We start from the raw sequence: 14168 nt of genomic DNA on the forward strand, positions 1-14168 counted from the left end.
TGCTCTAGCTGCTCTAGCTGCTCTGGCTGCTCTAGCTGCTCTAGCTGCTCTAGCTAGTATGGCTGTTCTAGTTGCTCTGTTGTGTTTGGTTTAAAATTTGCTCCACGAAACCTGATATTTCTACAGGAATACTCCGGGATACTCTATAAACACAATTTAGATATTAAATATTTGTTTTTTAGTTTATGTACTATTTACGCTGTACAGTGTACAGTGTAAATAGTACAGTGTACACTGTACAGGGTTACCCTTAAAGAACTGTGCAACTGCAGGTGTATTAAAAGATAGAAACAAGCTGCAGTTAACCATGATAGAAGATACAAGGCTACAAAATATACGATCAGTCGTCCAGGAAGCCTCATTCTTTACAGGTAACCCTGTAAGCCACTGACACAGGTAATTTAACAAAAACGTTCTTTTTATTCATGAATTTTGATATTTTTTGGAGATCTTCTATTCTGATCTCCTGTAATAGCTATTCCATCGGAAACCTTGCTTATTTAATTTTTAAGAATTCAAGTTAGATATCTTCACAATTATTCAAAAAATTATTAATCATTATCTTAATTTTGATTGAAAGTTTATCTGTTTGTTTTTTATAATAAGTATTTATATAATAAGTCTTTGTTGTGTTTATATTCCTCGAAGTGTCAGATAATGTTTCAAAGTTTCTCCAGTACACCTCCTCCTACAAAATAGATTATTCAGTACACTGTTACAATTTCTTCGGTACACCTGCTCCTAGAAAATAAATTATTCAGTACACTGTTTCAATTTCTCCAGTACACGTCCTCCTAGAAAATATATTATTCAGTACACTGTTACAATTTCTCCAGTACACTTCCTCCTAGAAAGTAGATTATTTAGTACGCTGCACTGTTACAATTTCTACAGTACACCTCTTCCTAGAAAATAGATTATTTAGTATACTGTTGTAATTTCTCCAGTACACCTCATCCTAGAAAACAAATTATTCATTACACGGTTACAATTTCTCTAGTACACGTCCTCCTAAAAAAATTGATTATTCAGTACACAGCACTGTTACAATTTCTACAGTACACCTCTTCCTAGAAAATAGATTATTTAGAACACTGTTGCAATTTCTCCAGTACACCTCTTCATATAAGATAGACTATTTTGTACACTGTTACAATTTCTCCAGTACACGTCCTCCTAGAAAATAGATTATTCAGTACACTGCACTGTTACAATTTCTACAATACACCTTCTCCTAGAAAATAGATTATTTAATACACCGTTACAATTTCTCCAGTACACCTCCTCCTAGAAAGTAGATTATTTAGTACACTGCACTGTTACAATTTCTACAGTACACCTCTTCCTAGAAAATAGATTATTAAGTACACGGTTACAATTTCTCCAGTACACAACCTCATAAAAAAATATTATTCAGTACACTGTTACAATTTCTACACCTCCCCCTAGAAAACAAATTATTCATTACACGGTTACAATTTCTCTAGTACACGTTCTCCTAAAAAAATAGATTATTCAGTACACAGCACTGTTACAATTTCTACAGTACACCTCCTCGTGGAAAGTAGATTATTTAGAACACTGTTGCAATTTCTCCAGTACACCTCTTCATATAAGATAGACTATTTAGTACACTGTTACAATTTCTCCAGTACACGTCCTCCTAGAAAATAGATTATTCAGTACACTGCACTGTTACAATTTCTACAATACACCTCCTTCTAGAAAATAGATTATTTAGTACACGGTTACAATTTCTCCAGTACACAAACTCATAAAAAAATATTATTCAGTACACTGTTACAATTTCTTAATTTCTCATTTGTTAAAAGCAACAAATGAGACGTAAAAATACAGTTGAAGAAAAGTAAAACTGCCCCGAAAACTTTTGGCCAATTAAAATTTTTTGCTGCTAAACTGAGAATACAAAAGTAGCAAAGCCACCAAACTGGCAAAAAATGTAGCAAATATGGAAATGAAAAAATTGCAGGGCAAAATTTATTAATATTTAAAACTCATTGTGAAGACGGGTTTTCGCTCTTCAAGCAATAATTTTTTTTCGACTCAAAATTATCTTTAAATCTTCATTCGAGTTTTCAACAATCCTATTGGAAATAATAAATGATTTGTAATTTGAAAATTACCGGGAAGTAGAATTTGTAGGATATATCTTTATGTATTGGGTAAACTGTTATACCCCCCGCCTGAAGACCTCCTGTAGATCCAAATGTTCCGAATGTTCTAATATAAAAACAAGTTTAAAATATTAATATCCACCAAAATTATCATCGGATAGAACAAAATTTGTAAAGTAAGTTCGTCGTGAATGTGTGGCAATTCCCCGTTGAGACCCCCCCCCCCCCATAAACCAGGTAAGAGTCGAATTCAACAATTTACAACATTCATTGTTTTTGAATTTTAGTTTATTTAGTAGTAAAAATAAAAAAATTCCATTTTTCAACGAAAACCATTTTTGACAAGTGACTTAAAAAATTAACACAGACAACATTTAAGAAAAATTCAAAAGTTTATTTAAACAAACATACAAATAGTTTATATCCTAACGTTTTTAAAATAAAATTGCTGTTGAAAATTGTGCGTCTTGGGAACTCATTAAAATATGTAGCATAACGAGTTCACAATATTTAAAACATTTAAAACATTTCAACCTTATTGTGTGGTCGCAAGACTTAAGAAGATACATATCCAGGCCTGGGAGCTGGTTTTCTGAAATTAAAGTGAAGATACAGGGAGAGTTATTTTGCACTTATTTCTTACAGGGGGCTGTAGATGAGCAGGGGGGTTCACTCAAATTATGTTTACAGTCCCTTTAACCCAGAAAGTCGTCTTTTATTTGAAACTGAAAAAAGCCACAAATTCTAGTTTCCTAAATCCTATATGTATATCCTTATCTTTCATGTTTCAAACAAAGAACACTCGATCTAACAAAATCCATAGCTTTATTATCAAAGTTATGCGACAAGGTGTAGACAGTAGGCCTTTAATATTTCAAAGTATGAATTCTGTTAGATCTAATAGTCAAAGTTTGATAGATAAAGATTAGAACATTAGTGTTTTTATAAATCATTCTACGAAATTTATCAAATTTAAAATAACATGGAACTTATTTACCCGGTAAGTTGTGATTATGAACTGGAAGAAAAACATCATGTAGATGAAGGAAATTATTTTTAACCCAGTCAGCATCATCACTCAACATTAGGAACACAGACTTGAACACAGTTACAGAATCAATTCTATTGTTCTTTTAGAAAGATAATCGATTAGAACTAACTATTCATCTCAAACTTCATTTTTTTAAATCATTATATCTTGGCAACCTGATAATGTGGACTCTATGCGCTATCAGAATTCTTAGTTAGAAATATTAAAGGTCCAAATTACAATAGGTTGCAAAGATACAAGGATTTAACATTAAGGATTTACAGGTGTATAATCAGCTTTCTTACCACCTTAGAATTCGGTAATTATTTTAAAGTTATTGCTTCACATTTGTATTTTGTTTTGGATAAAAATAAAATTCAAGAATTCTTCAATAAGCATTTTTTTATTTGTTTCAGTACTTTCCTTATGCTGGGAGTCGTCAAATCGTTCTCTAGAAATATATTTTAACTTTCAGGTTTTCAAACAATATTACAGAATTAGCTAAAACGAACAATGATAAAAATTGAAAGGGATTGGTCTTGGCTTATTGCATGCAGGAACAATTTTACATGAAATTAATATTAAGAATTTTCGATTTTTTCACTTCCTAACCCCAATGTCGTAGACAGCTACACTCCTAAAATTGTGGGTGGGGCGCTTAAATTTTTGTCCCCCCTTCCTAGAAATCGAATTTTCCGATCATCAACTGAGGAACGCAAAAAAAAGCTGCGTATTTCATTGAACTCCTATGTGTTACCAGTTTCTACTGGCGGAGTGGACAATGGTGAGGGGTGGGGGAGGGCGATATTCCACTTTTCACAATATTTGCACACATCTTAAGGGTATATAAGGTTATATAATTATTTGGTCTACACTGAGAACCATAGTACTACGGAAAAGTAAGACGACATTAAATCAATACTTAAGTAAATTTGATCTGAAAGTAAATTGTTTACTAGTAACTTATTATATCATTTATTTAATTAAATGGGTCTGTTTGCACTGCAAAATTGCTGTGTCTCATGTTCATTGGACTATTTAAAGTCATAACTTGAATTTTAAAGTCGTCTTCTTATTCCAGAGTTTTCTGGTTCTGACAGTATGTTCTGTACCTAAAAATATTCATGCTATGAAGAAGAAACATCTTATCCACTCCTTGAAACCAGTACATCGACTTAAATATTTTAATATAATCTTAATTTAGTTTAATTTAATATAAAATTTTAATATTATCTTAATGAAATTCAATTTAATTTAACATTTTAATATAATCTTAATTTAATTCAATTTAATTTAACACCAGTTCCTTTAGATCACTGAAGTTAAGCACACTTTTCCAGTGCCAGTAACTGGATTGGTATCCTGGCTGGTGTTCACGGGTTCGATTCCCGCACTTTTCACAAACCTTTGGTTTTAAATGTATCTAAAGGCATCATCTGGTTAAAGGGAATGTAAAGGAAAAATTAAAGGGGGTATAGGCTGAAAGCTAATCACTTTAGCTCTCGATCGGGACCCATGAAAGTTATATCTGATGTTCCTATCTCGAGAAATTGATTTACAACTTTGTCAAATTTATACGAAAATTAATATATATACAATTTTGTATAAAAGTAGGGGGTTTAAAAAGATCAAATTCAGCAAATAAGCAACCAATCTGAAAACGATAATATCCCAGAGAAAGCTAATTATAACTTAGGTTTACTCCAATTCTAATTTTATATATGTTATTTCTATTTTTTATAGATTTAATTCATAATATTATATATACGTCGATATTGCTTGACCAGAATTTCCACCAATGGCAGTGCAGTAAAGTGGTCATGTGATACAGGCGGAGACACGTGACCAGTATACTGCTCTGCCATTGGTGATAGTTCTGGTCACGTGATTTAAGTTTAAGATTTTCTAAATTTTACATATATGAACTTTCGTATAATTTTAACACAGTTTTATATTAATTTCTCGAGACAGGAACATCAGATAAAACTTTCATGGGTCGCGATCAAGAGCTAAAGTGATTAGCTTTCAGCCTATACCCCCTTTAATTTTTCCCTTACTGTCCCTTTAAGCAATTATGACCACCCGACGGATGTAGGAGGCCAGAGGGGCTGTCAACATCTCTCTCAGCGAAAGTGTGCGTGCTTTCTTCTCAACAAGAAAAAAGCTTGAAACGGATTGATCCAAGTGAAAGATGATGAAGAGTGGAAAGTTTGACAAGCAGGGAGAGTCTATGGTGGCTTGCTATAGGTATCTGGGGGACGGGGGTATCCAATCCGGGCTTACAAATGATTGGAAGCAATGAGTGTGATGTTTTCAAATCTGTAAGGCACCCAAGCCTCATTCCGGTATATCAGAAGGATTCCTGCACTCTACTATTCTCAGGCCTAAGAAGCCCTAAGGCAGCTGGAATCTAGTCAACCCTCTTCTAATAAATGGAGCGTGGATGGATGAATGTGCTGCCAGATTACAAACCCTGGCAGACCAATACAATCAAGGAACGATCAGCGTGAAAACCTACCTCTTTCTACAAACTAAGTTTTTCTTATAGAATTAAACCAATTTAGAACTTTTAACGTAACTAAAAACGTTCCCATGGTTCTTCCGAGTTCCCAAATTAAAATTTTAGGGAAATCTGTCTAAGAGTTAGTGAGTTAAGACTTATTATCGGACATTCAAATAAACAAACAGAGATTACTATTCTATATATATACCAGCTTGAGAGCACAGTGTTGCCCAGGGATTTTAGCTATTTTTCCTTATAAAAAAGAACCCACACAACTTATAATCTCAAAGCCAAGCGAAGATAATTCCCGTGGTTCTCCCGAGTTCTCTAATTAAAATTTTAGTGAAATCTGTCAAAGCGTTAATGAGTTAAGACCAGGGGGCGGGCATAACTCTCCTAATTTTGCCTGGCTAGGTTTAAACTGTACAGTGAAATTTGTCGAAAAATGTTTCCTTATGACTGAGTTGGTATCATAGAGTACAGTGGGTTTAATCCTAAGTACATCTATTTGTACGGTATTGAGTGGACAGTTAATTTTAATATTTTTCAACAATGAGATATTGTAGTGTCAAAATTTGTGTAAACAACGATGTATCATTTGTTATATTTATACATCAAAAATGGGATTTAGAGGGGGGGGGGGGTCAAATTGAATCTATGTAGGAAAGTCCCTGGAAAAAAAGTTTCTGGAAAAAAACAGCTGGAAATAAAAACTTTAGAAAAAAAGTCCGAATTTTATCAAGTCCTTGGAAAAATTGTCAGTGGAAATAAAGTCCGGTGTTTTGGATTCCTGGGACTTTTTTTCCTAAAATAGTGTGGGGGGCTGCCAGCCTGCCAATAAAGTCTCAGAAAATAAGATACCAGGAAAAAAAGTCCTGAAGAAAATAAATCCGAGGAAAAGAAAACCTAGAATTGTGAATCATTCATTTTCACTTGTTAGAGGACTTTTTTGTATAAAATCATACTGGAGCCAGAAAAAAGTCCTAGAAAATAAAGTCTCGAATTGGTAGGACTTTATTTCCGGAGACTTTTTAATAAAAGGACTTTTTTCCACAGGACTTTTACAGTGTGAAATTTTAGGACTTTTTTGCCGGAAACTTTTTTCCAAAGGGTTAAGGAGAAGGATTTTATTTTTTTCTCTATTTGTCATGTCTCATTTTTATACAAAAATCATATGGATTTGTTTTCTTTGCTTGAATATTGTAGTCTTCACTTTCAAACAATAACTTTCAAAACTGATCTACGAATTATGATCCCCCCAGGTAGAATTTCTGAGCGGGTCATTGTGTACAGTGGCTGTACAACAAGAAGTCTAAAATTCCAGATGCCCCCTCTATTACTAATATCTCGATGGTTAAGACTTATTATTGGACATACAAATAAATAAACAGAGATTACTATTTTATAAATATACTAGCTTGAGAGCCCAGCGTTGCCCAAGGTACTCATATTTACTCCCGCCGTTTCCCTACGCTTTGTCGTAAAATACGACTTTAGTTATTTTTCCCTATAAAAACGGACCCATTCAACTTAGAATCTCAAAACCTAGCTAAGATAATCCCTGTGGTTCTCCCGAGTTCTATAATTCAAATTTGAGGCAAATCTGTCAATGGGTTAATGAGTTATGACAGGAAAACAAACAAAAAGACAAACAGAGATTACTGCTTTATATATCTATGTATATATACATATTATATATTATATTATATATATATATTATATTCATATTTATATATTATATTGTATTATATTATATCTATGTATATTATATTATATAAGTAGTCATCTCTGTTTGTCTTTTTTGTTTGTTTGTCCGGTCATAGATTCCTGAGTTGCTAGTAATATATATAATTTAATCTAATTAAAGAATTGTTTACACCTCAGGAATGAGACCTATTCCCTTTTCAGTAAAATCTGTTCTTCGAACGTGTATACCAACAAATATTATCTCCTCCAATGAGTACTCTTTCCTAAACAAACAAAAACATTTAAAGGGACTGTATACTAATTTCAAATAACTTCACATTTCTAGAGTTAAATATTTGATTCACAACGGTAACCATAAAATGTTTGTAAGATCAAGAAAGGGTATATTCCTAGAGAACGATTTTTGGACCCCCCCCAGCCCCCCCTTCCTATCAATTTTGTACATGACCATTTATTTTTCAGCAAATTTATCATTATTTATTTTTTTGTTATTTAGGGTTAGGTTAGGTTAAGACACTTTCTGGGCCGAGCGCTGCGGCTAGGATGGGCTAGGGGGCCGAGCGCTGCAGCCACGGGTTAGGTTAGTTAAGGAAACTTTTTTTCACCCCCTTGTAAAAAATTGATAGGAGGGGGGGGGGGGTCAAAAAATCGTTCTCTAGGAATATACCCTTTCTTGATCTTACAAAAATCGTATACTAGGACAGACCCCAAGAAAGTATAGAGATCCCCATAATCCTTCCCTTAAAAATATTTTTTTCTATTGGACTTTTATGAGTTAGAAAACCACATATACTCTTCAACCTTAAAACATTTAATGGGTACCGTTGTGAATTAGGCATGCCAATGAATTGCAAATCTCTTGTTTAAACCCGTACATCTGTTCTAGTGAATTTCAATTAAGCTGTATTCCTCAAATTAAAATCATACTAATAGGATAGTTTTTCCGAAGCTAAAAAATACTGGGGTCATTTATTAGTCATTTAAATGACGAAATGCATAAAACTATTGAAGACGACATAACCATGGGGTTGGTCAATTGTAATACAGTTTAAGAAAATTATCTACTTTTTTAAATTTTCTAATTCATTAAATTATCAAACGGGAATGGATCTATTTCAAAAAATAAAAAATCGAATAACTTTTTGAAAAGGTATAGTAATAACATGTTATTCACAAAAAGAAACAATAAATATATATTTTGTATTTAAAAAATTACGTTTAACATAATTCGGAAACCAGCTTTCACTACTTGCAGATTAAGCTTCAAAATAAAATAAACTGATCTAAATTGGAAAAAAAACCTAATTTTTTTAAGAAGGTCTTGTCTTACAATCTTAGCAGCAGCAACTATATCATCTCTGAAAATATACGTTTTTAAAAAATATTAAGAATTATAATTCTGCAAGATCCTACAAAGAATATTTATAAGCAAAGTTGAAACTGTATTAATACTTTCATTACTGTTTCTATGAAATATTTTTTAAATAATTTTTATCTTGGCAAAAATATCACGTTGTAGTTTTTGGCTTGGAAAGTGTTGGACTCTGGAGGTTCTGCAGAGTACAATGAATGATTGTTCAAATATTTGGTAATATTATGGGGATTTTCGTAGACTTTAAAACTGTTCTCACTAGATGCTTTTACTGACTTTTGATTATATTATACCGACCTATGATGTTTTTGTGAAAAATTTCCTTTATTTTTATCTTTTTTAAAAAATTTAAGTTGAAGCCTTAATAAACTTTGTCAATGTTACCTGTGCAGTAGTTTTTTTTAACTTTACAAAACATCTTCACAATATCATGCCAATAGAAGGTTTTCATATAATCTTTTAAAGTCAAACATTGAAAAGTGTTTTACTAAATTTAAAAGTGTTCAGAGCTGGGTAATAATTTCTTCCACTTAATAAAATTTATAAAATTCCAACCTGTAAACCAGCTCCAAGGAGAGTTCTTTCCATACTTCAAGCTGAATCCAAACACAGTTAGGGCCCATCCAGGGTACTAGACAGGGTTTACCAATAAACATACACAGTAAGGGCCCATCCAGGGTACTAGACGGGGTTTACCAATAAACATACACAGTTAGGGCCCATCCAGGGTACTAGACAGATTTTAACAATAAACATACACAGTTAGGGCCCATCCAGGGTACTAGACAGGGTTTACCAATAAACATACACAGTTAGGGCCCAACCAGGGTACTAGACAGGGTTTACCAATAAACATACACAGTTAGGGTCCATCCAGGGTACTAGACAGGGTTTACCAATAAACATACACAGTTAGGGCACATCCAGGGTACTAGACAGTGTCTACAACAAATGACGTGAAAGAGCAAATGAACATTTAGCAATAGTTTTAGAGTAGATATAGCAGCACCTAACTAGACTAGCTGAAGGGCTCGGCGTTGCCCGTGGCAAAACTTATTGTGAAGAAAAAAAATCTATTTTTTAATGTCTACCCATTCGGTCCAGCCGTTTGGAAGGCCAGAGGGAACATAAATAGGAATTTTTTGTTTATTATAGAGACATTAATATTTATAATCACTCACCCTCCTCTCCAATATCTAAATATTGATTGTATCTGTATTTATGAACATCTTTCTCAAACTGAAACATACAAAAGATATTTTTAATCCTTTTATCTTTAGAAGTTTAACGGTGAAGACATTTGATATTTCAAACTACAAATTTTCTCTAATCAAATATTCAGAGTTCAAAATAATTATGGTTTACAGTTACACCATCAGGTTAAAAATCGCATACAAGGGAAAATTTGAGACAACTTCTTAACATTTGATTCAAGGTTTCTCGTGCAGTTTATGACGATCTTTGGAATACACAGTGAGAACCGGAAAACTTGTTAATAGAAAACTCAATTTATGACTTTACATAGTCCAATAAACATGAGACACAGTAATTGTACAGTGTAAAAATATCCCATTATCAAGATAATTGGTTTAATAAGTTACTAATCAAATTACTTGTTTTTAACAACATGAAATACACTAAATATTATTGTAATGTCATCTTCATAATCCACAGTTTTCTGGTAATCAATGTATAACCAACAAAGTTATTGACATTCATTATACTTGATTCCGCATTTCTTAAAGCTTTTTTTTGCGGAAAAAAAATGTAAATTCGACAACTGATATCGCATTAAAAAACCCTTCATATGAGATTTTTTTCATATAATCATTAATATTTTACGATAGAAATATTTTCTATTTTCTCAAATTTTTTATGTAAGTAAAAATGTATTGTTTTTTTTTAAGTTACCTGATGAAAATGATAATGCCAGGTATCCCATTCGCTCTCATAAATTGGTATTCTCGGAGGTTTGTAAGTCTCAAAATGTTCTACTCCTAAACATCAGCTGAAAGAATTGAACCAGAAAACTGTATAATAGGAAGACGACATTAAATCAGTTTAAAGTTTATTTGATGATGTTAAAAAGCTTAAAAATTAATTATAAAACGAAGTTGTGCTCTCTGCGCAATTGCTGACTTTAATGTACGTTACACTATTCAAAATGTATTAACTTAAGCGTTAAAAGTCGTCTTTTTACTCCAAAGTTTTCTGGTTCTTACTGTAAGAACATAATTCCAAGAATGAATATTTGTATCACTAACCTTTTTCTACTGTGAAGTAAGAACTATTGAAGGTTTCACTTAGTAGATTATATTGAAATGATGAGAGATACGGTACAAACCCTTTCTTTAATGAACATTCAAATTTTGAAATTATATATCATATTATGGGTGTGAAAACAAAGAAACAGCATGGAATAATTGTTGTCTTAGCTTTTCTTTTGATTAAAATTCGTAAATTGTGTAACTTTTAATCCGAATTATATCTGTGAAAGTTAACCGGGACAATTTTACAAAGATAAATCAGTTAAAATAGTTACAAATAGAAAATCACCGCTTCACAACAAGAAAAACAAGCCAATAAAAATTCATAAAAATCGGCGACAGATATTTTTTAAGGTGGTATTCCATTGAAAATTCTTAAAACAGACCTCACACGGAAAAAAATGTAATTCAACATACAGAGCCTCCCATATCGTATTGGATTGTTTTCAAGCTTTAACGTCAAAATACGCACAAAATACTTGAAAAACCTAGTATTTCCTGCATACAAATTGTTATACCGAAAATCGCAATTTAGAGCTATAAACGATCTAATATGATGTGGGACACCCTGTATAAAATTCATGTTTAGAATTCAGATATAAAGTTTAATTGCTCTAAAGAAAGAAATCAAATTTGAATTTTGTCCTAACAAATCACCTTCCGCATATACTAAAAGTAAAAAAACGAATTATTTTTTTAGAAGTGTTTTTTTTCAAATTTTTTACCAAAAATGTTGCGAAGACGACGATTTGGTTTCCTAACCGTGTCTCACAGCTACTCTAGATCCAGACACCATAATTTAGTGAACCTTGAGGAGTTTAGAGAACCTAGAGGAGCTTAGAGAACCTAAAGGAGTTTAGAAAACCTGAAGGGTTTAGGGAACCTAAAGGAGTTTAGGGAACCTAAAGGAGTTTAGGCAAAATGGATTAGATATGAGCAAGTAAGGCGTTTTATTAAAAAAAGAGACATTATAAGAAAAAATTTATGTGTTTGGAGAGAAATAAGAGAAATTAACGAAAAATACGAATAAAAATGAGGTGTCTTCCCTTTACAACAGACCTGAAATAAATAGAAAAAAATATTAAATTATTATTCAGAAAAGGGACGATTTTTAGAAAGGAAATGAGCTGAAAGAGAAGAAGGTTTTCAGAGAAGTGAGAAGAAAGAGAGAAAAAGAGAGAAAGAGAGAGAAAGACGGCTAGAATAATTCAGATTTCATCAGTTTACTGGAAACCCGGAGAAATCACGGTTCGAATAGAGTTCTTGTGTTATTAAACAAAGAAAACAAGGTTTAAAATGAACGGAGCTAATTTAAATAGATAAAAACTGTTAAGCCACCTCTCCATTCGTTAGGTTGCCACAACTTTACTATTCAATTATAATGTGTATTGTGAATAAGGAAAAAATATTTCTGATTTCTTATTTATGTGTGAAGCTGTCTTGATTACCTGGCCATATTATCACAGATAAGTTCTTTATCCAGGGATCCATGGCAATATGTTTGGTTTAAACTAAATATACGATTATACAAATATTAAAATAGAATCATAATAATCAATTGTAATGAAATTTATTTTTCATTAAAACTGAAGGCAGAAGTTTTAAAATGTTAATCCTTTCAAAATAATCCGTATCTCTCTTGTGGTCCGACGAGGTCCCTTTCTGGATGCCTTTACCCAAAGAGTGCTTGACTCATGGTCTTAATCGCTTTAAATTAAAATTTTCCATTCTGGATTTTGATTTCATGCTTGGTAGATTACTGATATCTTATACACATTTATTATTTTAGTTTTGTATCAAGTTTCCTAGGATCTTTATTTTTTTTCAGAGCCAGCAGACAAGAAGTCGGGGTTTCAATCTAAACACAAAAAGGAATATTTTTTTGACCAAAAAAGAAAGATTATTTAAAAATTCAATCTTATTTAACAAAATCGGCAAATTTTTGATGGTATGAGCACCCGATAAACATCTTTTTAATCTAGTTCGATAAATAATCTTTTAAACATCTTGGTTTTGATTTAGCAATAAAAACAAACCAGGAAAAAATATTTGGAAATTCTTGGAGATACATACAAAACTCAGTTTAAGCGGTGCTGCATTAGTTGTTAAAATAACTAACCAAACAATCTGAATTCTTGATCTTTTGTTCTGCAGGAATAGCGAGATTGAAAGTAACCTTAAAAAAATATTTTTTTAGTTTGGGATTCTGGATTTTAAAAATCGAATTTTTAACAAACAAAATTTGGTCCAGCCGTTTGGCCGACTATAGCTAACATATAGATATGTATCTATAGATATAAGCGAATAACTTTATTATATAGAACATATATAGTAAATACGATCACAATTAAACGTTTGTTACAAATTAGCTTTAAAAGAGATGATATAAAAAAGAAAAAATATAAAGGGTCGGTTTTTCTATAGTTCTAGTTCTAATTGCATAGCAGCTACGTGGCAAAAAAGAAATCATTAGTTAGGGAAATTGAACATTTGCAACAAAGAAATTGAGTCTTTGCCACGAACTCAAGTTTTCTGATCCTTTTATCTTTGCCACATGATGGTGTAAACCTTTAATATTTCAAATTTAGATTGATCCATCGAATAAAACTCATAGTTGAAATATCTAAGGGCTGCTACATTGGGTTGCAAAGATATATGGTTTAGAAAATCAGTGTTTTTGGTTAAGACTCATATTTATTTCTAATCCCTTATATCTAATGATGTTGTAAAACTGTGATATTACAAAAACAGCTAAATGATCTAGTAAAATTCTTACATCATCAGGTTGCACAGTTATAGGGAGTATAAAAATAGAGTTTGTGACAAGTGTTCAGTTTCTGTATAAGACTTCGTCAGCTTTCAGAACATTAAGTGCCCGGCGTTGCCGTGGAAGTTTAGTAATACTTGAAGAAGAAAAAGATTAAATGTTGTAAAAAAACGAAATTTTTTAGTCTATGTTACTCCCATGGTACTCTAGGAACCCTTCAAAAATGTTCAGTAAATTTAGTCCAGCCGTTTAGCCAGTTATAGCTGACATGTAAACATTGTATATATATATATATATGGGTTCACACCCTTTGCTAATGGTAGATGTCAAAGTCTACTACAGTCAACAAGAATGGGTTCACACCCTTTGCTAATGGTAGATGTCAAA

At 32.2% G+C, this 14168-nt stretch overlaps 1 protein-coding gene across 2 annotated transcripts in view; it reads right to left on the reverse strand.

The window, feature by feature from the left end:
* LOC111703567 (galactoside 2-alpha-L-fucosyltransferase 2) overlaps window positions 1-14168 on the reverse strand; it is a 14912-nt gene continuing 744 nt past the window's right edge. The window contains exons 2-20 of one of the 2 annotated variants that reach the window (XM_023475548.1): window positions 13134-13190; window positions 12823-12872; window positions 12463-12528; window positions 12061-12073; window positions 11740-11793; window positions 11672-11683; window positions 11012-11096; window positions 10659-10744; window positions 9929-9986; window positions 9303-9378; window positions 8677-8733; window positions 7548-7638; window positions 4278-4339; window positions 3589-3616; window positions 3133-3232; window positions 2670-2727; window positions 2145-2241; window positions 642-688; window positions 1-143 (exon numbers count right to left, since the gene is read on the reverse strand). In XM_023475548.1, the coding sequence (XP_023331316.1) occupies window positions 68-143; window positions 642-688; window positions 2145-2241; window positions 2670-2727; window positions 3133-3232; window positions 3589-3616; window positions 4278-4339; window positions 7548-7638; window positions 8677-8733; window positions 9303-9378; window positions 9929-9986; window positions 10659-10744; window positions 11012-11096; window positions 11672-11683; window positions 11740-11793; window positions 12061-12073; window positions 12463-12528; window positions 12823-12872; window positions 13134-13190 (1173 nt within the window). In that variant the 3' untranslated portion in view covers window positions 1-67. Of the gene's footprint in view, window positions 144-641; window positions 689-2144; window positions 2242-2669; window positions 2728-3132; window positions 3233-3588; window positions 3617-4277; window positions 4340-7547; window positions 7639-8676; window positions 8734-9302; window positions 9379-9928; window positions 9987-10658; window positions 10745-11011; window positions 11097-11671; window positions 11684-11739; window positions 11794-12060; window positions 12074-12462; window positions 12529-12819; window positions 12873-13133; window positions 13191-14168 lie in introns of both variants that reach the window. The other variant, XM_023475547.1, reaches the window with a different exon arrangement.

The sequence above is a fragment of the Eurytemora carolleeae genome, unplaced genomic scaffold (assembly GCF_000591075.1).
Source record: "Eurytemora carolleeae unplaced genomic scaffold, Eaff_2.0 scaffold563, whole genome shotgun sequence".
In the NCBI taxonomy this organism is placed as follows: Eukaryota; Metazoa; Arthropoda; class Copepoda; order Calanoida; family Temoridae; genus Eurytemora; species Eurytemora carolleeae.